Source organism: Rhodamnia argentea, chromosome 10 (genome assembly GCF_020921035.1).
Source record: "Rhodamnia argentea isolate NSW1041297 chromosome 10, ASM2092103v1, whole genome shotgun sequence".
Classification (NCBI taxonomy): Eukaryota; Viridiplantae; Streptophyta; class Magnoliopsida; order Myrtales; family Myrtaceae; genus Rhodamnia; species Rhodamnia argentea.
In genome coordinates, this window is record NC_063159.1 from 15,654,015 (window position 1) to 15,671,981 (window position 17,967).

The window sequence follows — 17,967 nt, forward strand, 5'->3', positions numbered from 1 at the left end:
TTTGAAAATTTTATTTTTTATTTTTCGAATTTAATTTTTCTCCATGCACTTCATTTAATAATTTATTGTTTTTCCTTTTTTTTAAATTGAATTTTAATTTTTCTTTTCTTTTTTTCCTTTTTTCTCCTTCTTCTTTTTAATGTTTTTCTCCTTTTTTCAATTACATTTTTTTGCCGGTCGCCGACCCTAACGACGGCCGCCAATCGGCCGCAGGCAACGCCCGGCCTCGCGCAAGGCCGGCGATCGCGGGCCTGGGCTCGTGCGAGGCCGGCGACGGTTCGCCCGGCCTCGCCTGATCTGGCAAGGCCAAGCCATTCACCGCCGACCCCGATAAAGGCCAAGCCTCGCCGGATCTAGCAAGGCCTGGCCTCACTAGAGGCCGACGGCAGCCGGCCCGGCCTCGTTTGAGGCCGACAACACCGGGTCGGGCCACACTCAAGGTCGGCGACGCCAAGCCTCCCCCGGTCGGCCACAGGCTGCGACCGTGGCCGGCGAAGAAGGAATACTAAAAAAAATAAAGAAAAAAAGACGAAAAAAGGAAAAAAAAATAAAGAAAGTAATTAAAAAATAATTTTCATTCCAATTTCTTATCCCAAATAACAGAAAATATTTTCCCGATCTTTTTCATATTTCAACCAAACACCGGAAAATACACAATCATTTTCTTGGAAATTGACTTCCTGAAAAATATTTTCCAGAAACGGCTCATTTTCATGAAACAAACGGAAATTTTATTCCAATCCAGTTGCTATAATTAATTAGACTTTTTAACCGCCAAAAAAACAACAATATGAATTAGGGACTGCTTCTTCCTCAAACTCTAGCGTGTGCGGGCGGGACACCAGACGGAATAGGATGGTGTCAAGCGCTACATCAATCATTACCCGTGAACCTAAACGAGAACGGATCCAACCGAGAACGAGTAGGCTAGACATTCTCGATTCCCGCTGGCCGCCGCGTTCACTGTATAAAACTCACTCCTCCTCCCTTGTATCAATGGAGGGGAAGAAGGGCTATTTTCATTTACATTGCCGCTTATTGAAATTCCTAACCGATAAGACCCTCGACAATAGGGTTTTCAATCTCCTAGCGCCCAGCCCTGGTCGAAGGCCGTAGTCCATGCTCTGCAGATTCGAGCAAGTCCTCCGTGGCTTTCCACCATTCGTTGTCCCGGAACACCAACCTCCATAAGCGAACTCACCTCGCCGTTTTTTTAGCAGCTCACGGTCAATCTTGCTGAGGACGGGGTCGTCCTGCTTGAACTTCCTGGCGAAGGGCCGGTTGCTGAGGACCATCTTCCGGTAATCTCTGAGGCCGAGCGACCGAGGGTGCTGCTTCGGAGGAGTGTCCCAGGTGATGTAGTGGAGGTCGTTGTTGGCGGTGGTGTTCTTGTAGTCCTCAGAGTTGCAGACAAGGGTTTGGAAGTAGCCCTCGGGGGAGGAGACGAAGTTGGCATAGTAGAGGAGGAGGGTCCTCGGCAGGTTTTCCCAGCCAGCGATACTGTACTCGGAGAAAGACCGAGATAGTACCATCCAAGCCGAACCTGGTTTCTCAAAGGCAAGTGATGTCGGCATATCAGACAACATAAGTAACTCGAAATATGTAGGTCGTAAGGCAAAACAAGACTGCTCATTCGCAAGAGTGCTGCTAAAGAATGCAATTCAACTATTTGAGGCTAATTTGATTGTGAAGGTTCTTTTAATAATGTGTTGATGATGGCATCAAATTAACACATGTTCTGTTATCATTGAGCGCATAATTGGAACATAACCATCATGGTTTCCTCAACATATAAATAGTTCATGTCCGATAAGATCCCAGCTCTCATCTTCTCACACTAATGTTCGCCGTTAACTAGTCACGCCATCTCAGCTAAGAGTAAACCGCATTTCCCCTGCAGACACATCGTGACTGGTCATGTCTTAGAATCAGGTAGCTCCTACATTGAACTCTCATTAAAAAGTAACCACTAAACTCTCACCCCTCGAACTATAACAGACCGAGCCGACCACGTTGCAGCGAAAGGAGTCTACTTCTCTCGCATAGCTACCAAAGTAGCCATGAGAAGAAGCGACTCGGTTGTTGACATTGTGGATTAGAGGAGGAACGACAGGGAAAAGGATCGAACAATTTGGCCAGAACAGGGAGAAAAATAGCTCAACCCCAGTTTCATATGCAAGTCTTGGTGAACAAATTGCATGATCTATTGAGATTTGTTCTGTGAAACCTGTGTGCGTTGGACCAAGTGCAGGATTAATTTAAACAACCGACATCTGGTTAACCTAAGCCACTCGTAGATGATGACAAGCCATAGCAAAAGCACAAAGAATCAAAGTATATCAAAAGGAGAAGCTCCCTCCAAGAAACTCACCCATTATCTTATTCTTTACGCAACTCATTATACTATGATATTAACGGTGTGCTTCCTGTCGCTATGTGTGTTCACGTGCTGGGGATGACATTATCAAAAGAGACTGAAAAGGAGGAGAAATTATCGAACAGCAAGCACGAAAAAGAACAGAAAAGAAGGAGGGTTCAGGGTAAAAACCTGTATAAAGCTTGAAGGCAGTTGGCAGAGTCCTCTGTTTAATGACCCACCACAATTCTGATTTATTAGAACTGTAAAGTCCGGGATCTATTATGATGGGTTTGGCCCTCTTATTGCTGCAACAGAAATCACAACCAAATTGTTTATATTTTCCTCAAAGCCCACAAAGTAAGTGAGGAAAGAAAAGAAAAGAAACTGAGTCGTGGTGATCCAACTGCAGAGGAGAACATGTGCTGCTTACAATTTCCAACCCAAACGACTGGCGTGTTGTATGAAATTGACATCTTTCGGCACCTCAGAGAAGGCCTGCATCAGATCTGAACCAACAACAGCATGGGTCATCAGTCAAGCCACTAGATAGAAAGACAAAGAGAGGGCAAGGCAGCTAATCGTTCGGACATGATAAAAAACGAAACTTTCTCACAAATTGGACCCCGAAATGACTTTCACTCACCATACCATCTTGAGTCACCAGAGGGTAATCGGAGGCGCTGAGGTTGATGAACCAGTCCCAACGACAAGTCCTCAAGAGCATGGCCATGGCATGCAGGGTCGTCCCCAGCATGGTGGGGCCTCGATAGGTGACCAGGTTGGGCTTGCCCACCACCCAGACATTGCCCACGACGCCGAACACCGGGTCTCTGGACACGAATTTCGCAACCTCTTGTCGCTCCGACGCCGGCGCCCCAGACTCCATGTGGACAAGATAGTAGTTCCCAGGATGGTAGAGTGCCTTCAACAGACGCTTGAGCTTCGGGACATCGCCTTGGGACGCCGAGATCAGGTAGGCGAAAGTGACCGGGTACGAGGAGTTGGTCTTCCGGAGGTTGAAGGCGATGGCGGGCTTGAATCTGGTGATGGGTATGCTGAGTTTAGTGGGGATGAAGAGGAGAGAGAAGGCGATCGAAGCCAGCATGAAGCAGGTGATGAACAGCTTGATCCTCATCATTCGAACTTCAAGAACTCTGCAATGGCAGCTTTGGAGGGAGGGAGGGAGGGAGGGAGGGACTTCAATGGTGAATGAAGATGAAGAAGAAAGGTTGATGAGAAGTGGATGTGTGAGTTAAAGAATTTTCAGATCTCTAGTCTCCACAAGGTTCCTTACTTTGAAGGGAAGGACCAACCTCAAAATGTCACCAACTACAAAAATTGTTGGTAGAGACTTCAATTTTACTTTCTTTGGGGAATTTCAGTCGGTTTGAATTTACCATTTTGGGTCTTTGGCTGTGGTGAACGTGCGGGATTCCCAATCTTTACAGGGACAAATCTGGAAGGGAAAATTCCGATGTGGGAATGCGAAGCTTGCCCGACCTCCAATGATGGGGTGATAGGTACGGACAGATGTAGTCGCACCAGCAATTTATTATGAGATGACGAAATGTGACTTAGGTCCAAATCTAAGGAGGTTTTATTTAAAGTAAGGTTTCTTCTGAGCTTGATTCTTTCCTATGCAGATTTGACGGTCCAGACCGGTTCGAAGGAAGCCGAATTCTTGATGGGCTCTTTCAAAAATATCACCTTGGCCCATTACGGCCGATTTGCATATCCACTGATTGGGTAGCTAAGGCTCGCGCTCATGGCATGAATTCTCTACACTCCTTTTAGGTAGCCTGGCGCCCCAAACTCCTTTGGATTTACTTTGTTTGGGTGTCCCATGGTCGGGTATTTTGTTAAAAAAATTCTTCAAGTTTTCAATAATATCGCTTATTTTTTTCGACGAAAAAAGCAAACAAACTCATAAATCCAACATTAACTGTCTCTTTTATCCATTGTGCGTCCTCCAACAGAATAACATAAGGCTATTATTATCGATCATAATTTACCCGATTGGGTAACCAACCGAGAAGAAGAGAGATAAATGTCTGCGTTTGCTCGTCTGGATTTCTAATCGGAATATGACTGGATATAATAGGATAAGAAATCGAGAGATTTGATCATATCATGTCTTCCGTTTAGTGAACTACGGATTTAAAGTCGGATAACTTTATATCCTATTATATCCATTATTTGATAGGATGTGGTCATCAATATACTTGAATTGCCAGGGATTGTGAATTTATGGGCGTGCACTTATAGATGCGCTTGAAGGTTCTCTTGAAAGGGTCATGAGCAATTCAACTCCCATCATATATACAATTCATCATCGAAACAGTTCGACTCAATCTTCGATCATTCTTAGTGTAAATCTGGAAAATTGCATCACTGGCTGTCAGTACAAGCAGCAGGATTAAGTTTGCAGGGATTCCAATGAGCATGTACATCAGCAGAGGTAGGGACCAATATGTGATTGAATTGTTCAATTACGAAGTAGAGCCATTTGAAGCAATAGCCTCTCAATAGCAAATCAAAAACTAACCTGGTAGACATCATAGGTCGAGTTCAAGATGAAAAAGGGTGTGGTGATGTTATGGGAAAAAGCACTGCGAGAGCATGAGTAAAAGTTAGGGGCATAACACATCAAAGTTTTGACTTGAGGTAGTCAGCAGTGAAGAAATCGTACCAGATAGGCGAACATGTTGGTGATTGGGAGCATGTGACCTTGAGGATCAGCAATTTCACTTGTGAGTTGTGGGAGTCCCATTTTTCACAGCACAGCAGTGGAACTTGGGTCAACGCTTTAGAGCTGGAGCTCCAGAGCGGGAACAGATTTGTGGCCTATGCTCCCTTGAACGATCGTCCTTTGTACCAAGCCGGGGCTAGTTTTGCAAGGCAGTGCAGGAATCAGGATCGGGAATGACACTGCCAAGAGCAAAATGGTTGTGGACACGGGGAGCTGCGTACTCACTAATTGCAGCTGACTATTGAGCGCATCTATAAATTCACCTTCTTTAACTTCACTTGTCCGACGTTTTCAAGGTTGGATGTCTGTGGCTTCAAATACTTGCCAGAAAATTGCGCCCCCCCCACCCCCGGGCGCCGTCGAAGAGGTGGCCCATCACCGAAAAGGCAGCTAGGCTTGGCGGAGAGGTGGATGGGGCGTAGCAAGAGGGGGCAGCCTGAACTATTGATAAGAAAAATCCTATCCGACTCTATCTCACCCCGGGACTATTTTATCTCCCTATGTCCCCCTTTGTCCTGTCTTGGATAATTACCGGATACAGGATAGAATAAAAAAATATTCTATCATGAGTTTTATCCGGACGACCAAACGAAGCCTAAGAGTTTTTTGATAATATAGATTGTCATGTACGGTGAGTTTGGTTCGGCTTTGGAAATGGTCATTGAGAAAATGAAAATATCTTTAGCCTAAGTGGTTTTGGAGAAATGCAAATGGCATTTGGTAAAAATCATTTGAAAAGCAACTTGGGGTTAAGTAGTGTTTGGGAAAAAAAAAAAAAAAATTGCAAAGCGCTTTTGCCTGCACATTTCATTTTTCATTTTTTTATATGTTATATTTTTATTTTGAAAAAAATCAAAACCCTTCGCGAGTCGGTGATGGTCTCAAACCACCGGCAAGCCAAATCCAGCGCCGACGGCAATTGGTCGAGGCCACTTGGGGTCACGCGACCCTAAGCCTCATCGCCGGGTTTCGCGCCACCCCAAGCGGCCATTGCTGGCCAAATCTACCATTCGCCGGTCCTTCACCAATCATTCTGAAGAAGATGAAATGCAACAATCTAGGGTTTCACTTTTAAAAAGGGAGAAAAATGAATTTCAACTAATGTTTTGAGGGTAAAATGGATAGTTCAATAATTTTTATTAATGGAGCTTTCAATGTTCCCAAGACTAGCATTTGGCCTAATACCCCGGATCCGGATTGTTTAACATTGAGATTTCTATGACATGCGTGATATTACTCAAATCAAACTGTCCAAATGAAAATGGACAGACTGATTTGAGCCACGTTTGGAATTCAAAATTTTTCAAATCCCAAAAAAACTCCCCGTCCACATTTTTTTTCCCTTCCTTTTAACACATGACGTAGTTCAAATCGGGCCATCCATTTTCATTTGGACGGCCTGATTTGAGTAATGTCACGCATGTCATAGAAATCCCAATGTTAGGCGATTCAAATCCCAATACCCCTTAAAAAGACTTACCAAACACTTTAGAAGCTCAAACCCCCTTGAAAATGTTGAACCAAACACACCCGTAATAACCCAATAGTGTCAATGAGCTTTCACAATGATCCTCGGGTCGGGGAGGAGACACCTGTAGGCTCCATTTGTTTCGCCAACAATAAGTGATTTGAAAAACATTGACTAAAAAGTGATTGTTTATATCACTAACAAAAATGAATAAATGAAAATTATTGTCATTGTTTACGTAAATATTTAGACACAAATTATTGTCGGTAATAAAAAAAATTAATCGATTAATTATTTCAAACGATACATGAGATCATTTTTATGAAAGTATTTAAAAAAAAAATTTGCGAAATAAATGAAGCCGTAGCTATATAAAATGAAGTTGTCATCAAGAGGGTGCGTTTGTATCCGACAATCGGGAATATACGTTAACTCGTGCTGCCATACCAAGTATATTGCTAGAATATCAAATTCCACTATTTTTTACGTTATTACCAATATAATGTGTTTTATGTGTTGTATAGTCAGTCTTTCTTTAATTATTGAAACTCTTGTTATGTGTTCCGCCTGATTAGAATTCTCGTAAATATTTTTATTTTCAAAAATTTAAATTTATTAAGAATTAGAAAAAGAAATCCTCAGAAACTCCAAACACTTTCCGTAAACGAACCCGGGCATTTTCCAGCTATTCAATGGCCCCCACGTGGTTCTTCTCAATTTCGAATAGTATTCAAGATAATATGTTTTCGTTTATCTAATAAATCGCTTAATGAAAATGGATTATCTTTTCATTCGTTTCAAAGCTTCATTAACCCCTTCCCGAACCAAACATGAATCTTTCAATTCATTTGGCTCTCACGCTCAATTACTTATGTAAAATTCCCATATCTAAACCTTTTGTTTTACGTGACATGAAATCTTTCAAATTTATACATGTGTGACACATTTAATCGTCACCAAAATTCTATCAATGAGCATCGTTAAAAATCCGCCTACATGAACGACTAGGGGTGAGAAAAAAAAGGACCAGATTGAGCCGTAAACCGGTCCAGTTCCTATTTCCTAAAAATTGAAATTGATGAATATTCGCCCAGTTCCTGATTCCAGGTGTGAGCCCACTCACTTGGATCACCCGGGTATGGATTGATATACTTTTAAATTATTATCTTTAGAAAAATAAAAACCTTAATAACTGACCAGTTGTGGACACTCTCATACCCAATTCACACTTCCACTAAAGAAAACAAACAAGAGAGATCAAAACCCTAATAAGAGTACCCTAATTCTGTTCACTGTCGATCGTGCTCACGTAGGGACATCAAAACCTAATTGTCATTTGCCCTTTTTTTTAGTTTCTTCACTCAAGTCTCATGCCTCTCTCTCGCTCTCGTAGCCTCGCTCGCCGCTCAGGATGCTCATCTCTCTTCTCGTATCCTCACTCGCTCACCACATTCGTTACTCAGTCTCTTACAAGTCCTCAGTCCCTCTCCGGTTATAGTGGTCTATTCTAATTTTTTTTAAGCATCTTAATCTGCGCCTCGCGATGTAGCTGTAATTTCACACGCCAAGCACATACCAATGCTAGCAAAGCAAATATGGCAATGAAGACATCACGAGCAACTTTATTTGAAGTGGTATTTCACATGATTTATGCAGAACAAAAAAATCAAAACAAATCGGACCGGCGGTCCGATTCTCGGTTCCCCAAATTGGGAATCAACCTTTCTAGTTCAATTCCAAGTTTCGGGATGGCAACCGGCTCACTTTGGAATCGATGTAAGGCAAACGGATGACTATTCCGTCACAGGGTAAATATGTCACACGGGTACAAGTTCGAGGTTCTTGATTTCACAAAGAAAAAAATTTAGGGTAAATACATTACGGTGGGCATAGTTTGAAATTCTAAATGCCAAAAATAAAAAAAATTCAGAACACATATGTCACAGTAAATATAATTTTTTTATTTTTACTGGCTTTTTTCCTCAACAATCTTATGAAAGAACGAGAAACAAACTAGGCTCGAGACTAATCCAAGTGTGATTTTTTTCCCTAATCGATGGTTCAACGAGCATTGATGAGAGCACTCGTTTCAGCAATTACCTTTGATTGATATCGCTAGATCTTCATCCGAGGAGGGAAAGCCCAAGCCCCTCCCAGTCAGAAGGACACGTGACGCCAGCTCATTGGCCACGCCTCCCTTGATCATTAAGAACGATCGCCCAACTAACTGCCACGTAACTCCTTTCCCTAAATTTTCCACGCGCATGTACCACGTAACTGGTTTTCGTATTCTAAAACAAAAAAGAAAAAGGCCGGACGTACAGTGGGGGAGGGAGTACCACAGGCTCGACGAACGAGACAAGTGTGCTGGGGTCATCGTCACCATCGTATGCTTTACTTTGCACATTATATAAAATGCCGATGGCCCCCCGCTCCGATTCCAAAGCTTAGCGGAGAAGAGTTCGCACTCGATCTCGTCGCCGTCGCTCGTGCCTCCCTGCTCCATCCGCTCTTCGAGAGAGGATCACGTGCCAATGCCGTCGAATCTCCAGGAACACCGCGCTCGAAGGCCAGGTTTCGTCCAATGGGCCTTCTTCTTCGGATTTCATTGATTTTGAGCTCCTTTTGCCCGGCGGAATCGCGCTTTATGTCGTGCTTGAGATGATGTCCTTCGTGGGTCGGAGAGTTTAGCTCGAGTTCTGAGCTCCCTTTTTTGTGATTTTTCTCTTTGGCCATGGATTGGTGGAGTTGTGTGTGGTGGGGACAGAGGAGTCCGCCGATTGTTGTGAAGGTGTCGTGCCTCTTGTTGGCTTGCATTTTGTTGGTCGTGTGGTCGGGCTCTCCTTCGGAACTGGCTGTTCCGAAGGCCAGGCATGTGTTCAACAACCTCAATGGCGATCAGCACGCTTGCAGGGCCTTGCACAATTTAGAGGACTACGAGGCCAAGTGCCGGTATGTGAAGTCGAAGAACCCATGTTCCTCGCAGGGCTATATCAATTATCTGTACATTTTCTACTGTACGCTCTCGGATTCGCCGGTACTGGGTTACAGTTTCTTGATACTGTGGCTAGTTGTGCTGTTTTACTTACTGGGGAACACGGCTTCTGAGTACTTTTGCTCCTCCCTTGAGAGCTTGTCTAGGCTTTTAAAGTTGTCCCCGACGATGGCCGGAGTTACTCTGCTTTCGCTCGGCAACGGTGCGCCGGATGTCTTTGCTAGCCTCGTCTCCTTCACGGGTAGTGGGACTCAGAGCGTTGGGCTCAACACGGTGTTAGGGGGCACTTCTTTTGTGACCTGCGTCGTCGTGGGGATCATAAGCTTTCTTGTGCACAAAAGACACGCTCGTCTGAACAAGTCTGCATTCGTTAGGGACGTTTGCTTTCTTATGCTGGTTCTATTATTCTTGCTCGTGATCTTAATCAACGGGGAGATCAATCTATGGGGTGCATTGGGTTTCCTGTTGACGTATGTCGTGTATGTGGTCATTGTCTATGTTTCTCATGCCCGCTGGCAGAAGAATTCTGACATTGGCGGCAATTCGTCTTTGAATAATGGAAGTGATGATTTGAAGATCCTGATTTTACATGGCTCGGGAAAAGAACAACTTGCTTGTGTCGAGGAAACTCTAGAAGGTGGGTGTAAATTGGAACTTGGAAGTTCTTTGGACTGTCAACCATTGGGTTTATGTCGCCTGTTGCTCCTTATTCTAGAGTTCCCTCTTTATCTGCCTAGGAGATTGACAATACCTGTTGCTAGTGAAGAGAGATGGTCCAAGCCTTATGCAGTTGCTTCCGTCACTTTAGCTCCTGTTCTCTTGACTGCCCTTTGGAGCTTTCAAGAAGAAAATGCCTCTGTCAATGCTAGGCTAGCAGTCTATGGGGTCGGATTTCTGATTGCAGTTTCTCTGGGAGTCGTTGCATTTTGCACTACCAAGTCATCAAACCCACCAAAGCACTGTCTGTTCCCTTGGCTTGCTGGAGGCTTTGTGATGAGCATAACTTGGAGTTACATTATAGCACAAGAATTGGTGGGTCTGCTTGTTTCACTTGGATATATAGTCGGGGTGAGCCCTTCTATATTAGGATTGACTGTCCTGGCTTGGGGCAACTCACTTGGAGATCTGATGACCAATGCAACAATGGCTGTGAATGGTGGAACCGAGGGGATGCAGGTTGCGTTGTCCGGATGTTATGCTGGACCTATCTTCAACATGGTATTTGGCTTGGGGTTGTCTCTCGTTGGCGCTTCCTGGCATAATTATCCAGCATCTGTTGTCATCCCCAGAGATTCACATCTTCTGGAAACTCAGGGCTTTGTGGTGGCCGGGTTGGTTTGGGCACTTGTGGTTCTGCCTAGAAGGGATATGAAGCTTGACAGGGTCCTTGGTGGCGGTCTGCTAATTGTGTATATAGTTGGTTTATCTCTTAGGGTGATACAAACGGTTGTAACTCTTTAAGTCTACTGTTTTTTATTTCCACTCTTGTGCATTCAATCCTGAGCCCATTACTAGATTGAGTTCCAAGTAGTTATGTGTAGAAAGCAATTTGCCTGTATTTTTAGAAATATGTGAATACACAGAGTGACCATCTTTTGTGTCTAATGCATGGTTCATTAATGTAGCTATGAATATGTCTGCCTGAATCCAGTGCCATGTCCTATATCCCCTTGCAATCTTGATAATCACTTCAGAAGCAATTGCGGGATTTAAAATGATGGCAAACTTTGTCTGTACGGTACGGTGATTTTTGTTTCACTGATGTTTTGCAAACAAACTTATAACAGGGACTCTACTGTCTCAATATTGTTTCTATTTGCATTGTGACTCAGTTGGCAATCAGCAATTTTGTTTCTTTTCCAGCTAAAGGACACAATGAATTTGATTGGCTTCCAGCTTCACTGTCTTCTATCTACTAGTGCTTAGAGCTGCGCATTTTTGTCTAGAATGATGTCTTTGTGAAGTTGTTGTTTATGCCATTGATTTTTGTGATAATATATGATATTGATGTACTTCATTTTCTTTTGATGAGGACTGATGACTAACGCATTTACGATCTTCTGATTGTATTAGGTACTAAGCTGGACATGTTCTTTCAGCGAGGAGCGATCCATTGCATGCTACCTGGAAACAATCTGTCAACACTTGGTTTCTGTTTCTTTGTTTCTTCGCTGCCAAGATTTCTGCTTTCTTGTCGACCAATTGGTCAGGTCTCGTTCGGAGATTTCGTGCTTCCATCTTTTGCTTGATCATGTTACTAGACCAAGGTTGACCTCTGTTAACCTGTGACCGTTGCAGTCTGTCCCATTTCAAAAATCTATTAGGCCAAGACTGACCTCTAGCTCTGTGGCAGTTGCTGGACTAGACGAATCTCAGGTTTTCACAATTATGACAATGAATGTGAAATCTACACACTAAAACTGGTTCAATATGCCGAGGACGACCGTGCGGAGTTTTTCTCTCGGGCATTCTCCTCATTGAATGTCTGCAATGGCCACATGATTTTCTTACAATTAGAGTATGTCTTGCCCGGTTATGAAAAGGGTAATTAGAGGTCTGTTGAGATGTTATTTCCTTGGAATGACTAAGATAACCAGGAGTCTTTATTTGTTTGTTTTTTTTTTCTTTGTTTACACTGGAAATCGACAGACTTACCCGGAAGAGTTCGGCCATTCAGTGCATTTAAGACACACGATTCAATTCGCATGTTGTCGGCTCGTTTCATTCTCGGTGGTCCCCTGAATTTCCGTCCGTGCGAGCTGTGCAGTGGGGATCGGCGCAACGATGTGATGGAGCAACTATGCAGACGCGACAAACTCCAATTTCTCCAAGTTGGCTAATGGCCCCGTCTCGGTCTAGGCTCAGTCTGTTGAATTGTCCTTATTAATCGTCTAATCCGACACGGACAACTGAGCGGACATAACTGCATAATGCAAAATGGACGGAACGAACTAACACAGAACGATCGGCTTGCGAAGCGGGTCGATGTACTGCTTCGCTTTGCTAATTAAAGCTTATTCTTAAGTTGCTGAAATGTGGTCTCGAAACAACAAAGGAAAAAATTGAATATGAAGCTGGTATTGGGCTCCTAGTCTATGTCTCGAGCCGTCACTGTGAAGATAGTCTTCTGTTCTCCGACACCCTTTTTATCTCCGAGAGGAATACCTCGATGGATGCTCACAAGAGATTGGCTTTCTTCTCTCCTCGTCCTTGATATTCTCAAGGGCAGAGGATGGGGTCCAAACATCAGTTCGGCCACCTGCACGATACTTTGGATCAACTCGATTGATTAAAGGTGGCCTCTTTTGCCTACCTCTCGCATCCCTCCCTCTGGGGATAAGGGCCACCCGTTCCTCCTCTTCCTCGAATATCTCGATTATGTTTCCTACTAAAAACCAACAAATCATAGTTTTTGAATTGGATTTTTGGTTTAATTTTCTCCTCCTTCCGTGTATAGTTTCGGATCATAACACTTTGAGCAGTCAAGTGATTCCACGTGATTCACCAAAACCGAATCGCTTCGCCCTGTAAACGGTCCCCCAAACTGCCCAAGACATGACCGGACCGACGGAAAGCGAACCACGCTATTCGGTCTTATATGCACCCGGATGCAATTAATGATTTTCCTTATCGAAACTAAAGGAGAAGATCCTAACGGCGTGCCGCACTATCGGTGGATCTAGATGAACACTAGTTGAGAACTCCACCGGGTGGCCACTGCACGAGATTGCAAAAGCTCTTCTTACAACCCTTTTCTCCGTGTCACATGAAAAAAGCTGCGGCACCCGAGTGGGAACTCCACCAGAAGAACCCTTCACGAGGTGGGAAAGGGAAGGGATTCAGTCGCCCAAAGGTCATCAGATGAGCACGAGTTGGGATTTGGGTCAGTGAGCCGCGGACCGACCGCTGTTCTGTCGGTCGGGGAGAATCATTTACTGGGGTTGTTCTGTTCTTCATAAATTCTCGCCTGACTAGGTTCAGTTAGACGATGATGTCTCGCCGCGGGGGCCCATCGAAATGGATCACGACCGATTTGGCCGTGAGAGTTTTTGGAAAATGACTTGTCCCGAGGAGAGATAGAGAGATATTCAAAGGCTTATCTTGTGTTAACTCCGCGAGATCAGTGTGATTAAAGGAGGCGGCTGCAAGATGTGGATACAGTGGAATGACAAAAGTGTCTCTAGATGGTATACGTGCTCAATCCAAATTTGATCAGGTCGACGAGCCAAATCCTTATAGTGGTTGGCACTTGCACCGATAAACAAGTGCAAAAATGGGTGACAGTTCACTTCAATTTAATACATACATGACTATACTGTGTCGTTTAAAATGCAAATTTGGCAGAGCAATGGACCAGCGTTATCTTGGGCAGCTTTGGTGCATATGATGCGTAAGTTGTAAATTGTGGTTGCGCAGAGAATTGTGTAGTGAATGGCATCTTTAGTTTCGACTTTTTCACCCCTCAAACTATCTTTTTTTCCCGACCCAAAAAAAGATAAAAAAAAAAAAAAAAACTTTCTTGTCATTCGAAGGAGAGTATACTTTTGATGAGAGAAATGTTTATATTATAGTTTGAGAAAATTTCAAATGAAGGCATTGAGTGCCTTTGTTTTGTCCAATAAGGGTTTGAAGTGGACATTATCTCAAATAAAAATCTGAATTGGACATTATTTCAAATAAAAGCCTAAAATGACAATGACAATCTGCAATAAGAGCATGACCTTCAGTATGATTAAAAGTATTTTTGTCTTTTATTTTTTTATAATTTTATTTTTACTTTCCTTTTTACTAGTGGCGGCGGTTGGCCCCCGGTGATGTTCGGAGAGGGCTAGGCAAGGGACCCTCGTCGGCAAGGGTCAACCGTGAGCAACGGTTGCTTCGCCCAGGCTCTTGTTGGCCATGCTTGGGCGCGGGTTGCCTTGCCCGGATCTAGCAAGGGTCGCAAGCGAGGTTAGCCCTCATCCAAGCATGATCATGCTTGGGTGAGGCGAGGCCGTCCCTTACCAAGCCAAGCCTAGCAACCTCGCCAGATTGCGGGAGGATTGCTCTCCAAGCATAGCCAATGGTAGGATGTCAACTATCGGTGAAAAGGAAAGTAAAAATAGAAAAAAAAAAAAAAAGCAAAAGACGGAAATGCCATTGACCACCTTGAAAGTTAAGCACTTATTTGAGACATTTTTGGCTACTTGGGGCATTCATTTGAAACAAAGTTCACTTGAGACTCTTTTTTGCGACAATGAGAAACTTCCATACCTTACTTGAAAAACGAAGGCATTTCAGACCTTACTTTGAATTTTTCCTTCTAGTCTCTTTCCATCTTACCATCATTGCCATTACAGATGCTCAATTTCTTGGAGGAATGATGTATGGCGGGCGCTCTCAAAAATGACGAAGCTGCTGTACATTAAAGTGCGCCTCGAACCTCTACGATTGGTTTATGATTATACGTCCGAAGTTCTCCTAGGTGCCTAATAGATATAATTGCTGACAAACTATACCAGTACAGATTACAAGAAATTATCCAGTGTTCTACAAACTTTTGATTGCTCAAGTGTCTCAAACTTCATGGCGGACACTCAAATGAGACAAGAAGCAATCATAGTTACAACGGGCCGGGAATCTTAGCTAGCCTTAGAAACAGAAAGCACGAGTAAATGGCCAAGAGGCCCCAACCCAGAAACCTATCCAACCTCATATTCTTCCTTGGCACCACGACAAGCGCCCACAGCAAGCCACTTATCAGAAAACCCAGTGTCTCATACAGAGAATTGTCTCCAGGAATCTCGTAAGAATCCGGGTACTCAGACCATGACTGAAACACCAAGGGCAAGCCTAGACCCATCAGCGTATTGAACATCGGCCCCGCGTAGCACCCAGAAATCGCGATCTGGACCCCGTCGGCGCCGCCATTCATTGCCATGGCCACGTTCGCGATCAGGTCTCCAAGCGAGTTGCCCCAGGCCAGGACGGTCAGGCCTAGAATGGAAGGGCTTACCCCGAAGACGATCCCGACCGAGACCAACAGAGAGACCAGCTCTTCCGCGATTATGTATGTCCAGGTGATGCTCATCAGGAAACCTGCAGCTAGCCACGGGAAGAGGCATTTCTTTGGCGGGTTGGACTTCTTGGTGGTCACGAATGCCAGATTGCCGAGAACAAGGCCGATCAGTCCTGCAGCTAAATAAGTGACCGTGCTGCTTCTGAATTTGACATTGTCCCTCTGCGAATTGCACAGTGCTGACAAGAGAATCGGGGCCAAAGTCACCGAGATAATGGCATAAGGCTTGGACCATCTCTCCTCGTCGACAACCGGGATGGTCAGTTTTCTTGGCAATTGGAGTGGCAGCTCCAGGACTTGCAATAGCTTCGTCAAGTGGCTGCAAGTGGGTGAATCAGGAATCAAGAAATGACATGAAAATTCGTCCTCATCTCTCTGACCACCATTCTCCACCAAAACGGATTTCTCATCATCGACGTAACCGAGCATCGGTATGCCCATCTCTACAAGATCATCGCTTTGCGCAGAACTGCTATTCGAGATTACTGAAGCCGAAAAGTGCTTGTTCCTTCGCTTTTGGTAGTAGAGTTGCATGAAGCAGACGGTGCAGACATAAACAAGGTAGATTGATACAAAAAGGATGGAGCTCCAGAAGCCGACTCTGCCAATGGCTATAATCACAAGGAGAGAAGAGAGTGAGAAGACGAAGAACAGGACATCCCTGATAAAGCTTGGCTTGTCGACTGTTATCTCATGATCAGGGCATATCAATATGCTGATTGTCCCAACAACCACACTGGACACAAAGAATGCGCCGCCCAGGATAGTGTTTAGGCCGACATCGCCGTCCCCTGTTCTCGTGAAGGACACGATGCTGGCGAAAACATCAGGCGCTCCATTACCAAGGGAAAGAAGGGTCACTCCGGCTATTGTCGGAGACAGCTTCAAGATCCTCGATAAGCCCTCCAAGGAGGGACAGAAGTAACAAGCCGCCGTGTTACCCAATAGGTAGAACAAAACGGCGAGCCACAGCAAGAGCAGAACATGACCCAGAAGTGGAAATTCCCCACAGGTACAATAGAAGATTTGGAGATAGTTGATGTACCCTTTGTGTCTGCAAGAATCATGGGACTTGACGTACACACACTTGGCCTTATAATCTGCGTAATCATGGATCCTCGCGCAGCCGTCGCTGGTTAAGTCGCGGAGAAGCCGCCGAGGCCGAGAGGCTGCGGGAGGGCTTTCACCATCGGGTGCAAGGTGGAACCGAAACTGGATCACGAGGAAGAATGAGATGAGGAAGAGGAAGGATGTGTTGAGGAAGATTGAGAGCTTGCCGGGATGATGATGACGAGACGTGGTGGCAAGCCTTGTTGGAAGTGCCATGATCTTTCAGGTGAGTGAGAGGTTGAGGGAGGTTTGTATTTTGGATCTTGCACAGGTCAGAGATGGTGGTGTTGTGGACGCATGTCCATGAATTTTCGAGGGACTTATGGCGGGGAATGAAGAAGGGCTTGCGTCCTCTGGCCGATAAATGATAGTGGGGAGGATATAACGAAGTGCATGTAATTCAAAATATCGAACGTTTGAAATAGGCAAGGGGACACAGAGACAGAGTACATATATATAAGGGAAATCAGACTTGAGTAGCTACTTACTCGAGCCACATTAGCTGAGCAGCACAAGTGAAGTCGAAATGTTCAAGAACATGCCTTGTACTTTGGTAAACAGTGTCGGATCCCGTCCGAACTGACGTCGATGGAGGAGACGCCCCCTCACAAAAGCACGTTGTTTGCCATTGTCGTAAAGGGGCCAGGTCAGTACCTATATTCTCCGGTGTTGGTGTGGGGTTACGATCATTTCAATATATCTTTTTAACTTAGATATCTCATATCGTAGCGTAGTCGTATAGCCTAATGAATTACACGTTATTATTATTATTTTTTTTGTTCGGCTTCTCATCTCGAGTAGCAACATTCAGTTGAGTTCTATAAATTGATTACAAAGCTCCAAAAGTACACTTCTCCACCGGGAAACTTCCTGGCAGCAAGCAAAGAGAAGAAAAGCAAAGACAAGGAAAAGCGAAGGAGGGAAAAAAGAGAGCGCAAGAGAGGTTAAGTAGATGGAATGGAGGGAAAACAAACGAAAATAGAGAGCCCAAGAGAGGAGGTTTCCATCTAAAAGCTGAAAGCTCACTGTATCAAGATCTTCATAGGATGAGATCTAATTTAGGAAAAGGTGTCGGAAAAGTTCTAAAGCTATTGCATTGGTGTTAATTTAACCTTAAATTTTTTATTGATGCCAATTCGGTCTTTAATATTTTGTGTTTGTGCTAATTCAGTTCTAAAATTTTATTTGTTCCAATTTAGTCCTAAATCTTTGATTTGTCAATTGTCCT

The 17,967-nt window shown here is 44.2% G+C and overlaps 3 protein-coding genes across 3 annotated transcripts; 1 reads left to right on the plus strand and 2 right to left on the minus strand.

Moving 5' to 3' along the window:
• Window positions 1-880: 880 nt before the first annotated feature.
• Window positions 881-3,704, minus strand: LOC115729962 (beta-glucuronosyltransferase GlcAT14A). Its single transcript, XM_030660604.2, has 4 exons — window positions 3,008-3,704; window positions 2,790-2,865; window positions 2,549-2,664; window positions 881-1,543 (listed from the first exon to the last, which is right to left on the minus strand). Exons 1-4 carry the CDS (start codon window positions 3,495-3,497, stop codon window positions 1,020-1,022), a joined length of 1,206 nt encoding a protein of 401 aa, XP_030516464.1. The 5' UTR covers window positions 3,498-3,704; the 3' UTR covers window positions 881-1,019.
• Window positions 3,705-8,905: 5,201 nt separating this feature from the next.
• Window positions 8,906-11,168, plus strand: LOC115730928 (cation/calcium exchanger 2). The gene has a single exon (XM_030661546.2). The coding sequence runs from the start codon at window positions 9,311-9,313 to the stop codon at window positions 11,030-11,032; it is 1,722 nt and encodes a 573-aa protein (XP_030517406.1). The 5' UTR covers window positions 8,906-9,310; the 3' UTR covers window positions 11,033-11,168.
• Window positions 11,169-14,984: 3,816 nt separating this feature from the next.
• Window positions 14,985-17,133, minus strand: LOC115730920 (cation/calcium exchanger 1). Its single transcript, XM_030661537.2, has one exon. The coding sequence runs from the start codon at window positions 16,953-16,955 to the stop codon at window positions 15,174-15,176; it is 1,782 nt and encodes a 593-aa protein (XP_030517397.2). The 5' UTR covers window positions 16,956-17,133; the 3' UTR covers window positions 14,985-15,173.
• Between the last annotated feature and the right edge of the window lie 834 nt (window positions 17,134-17,967).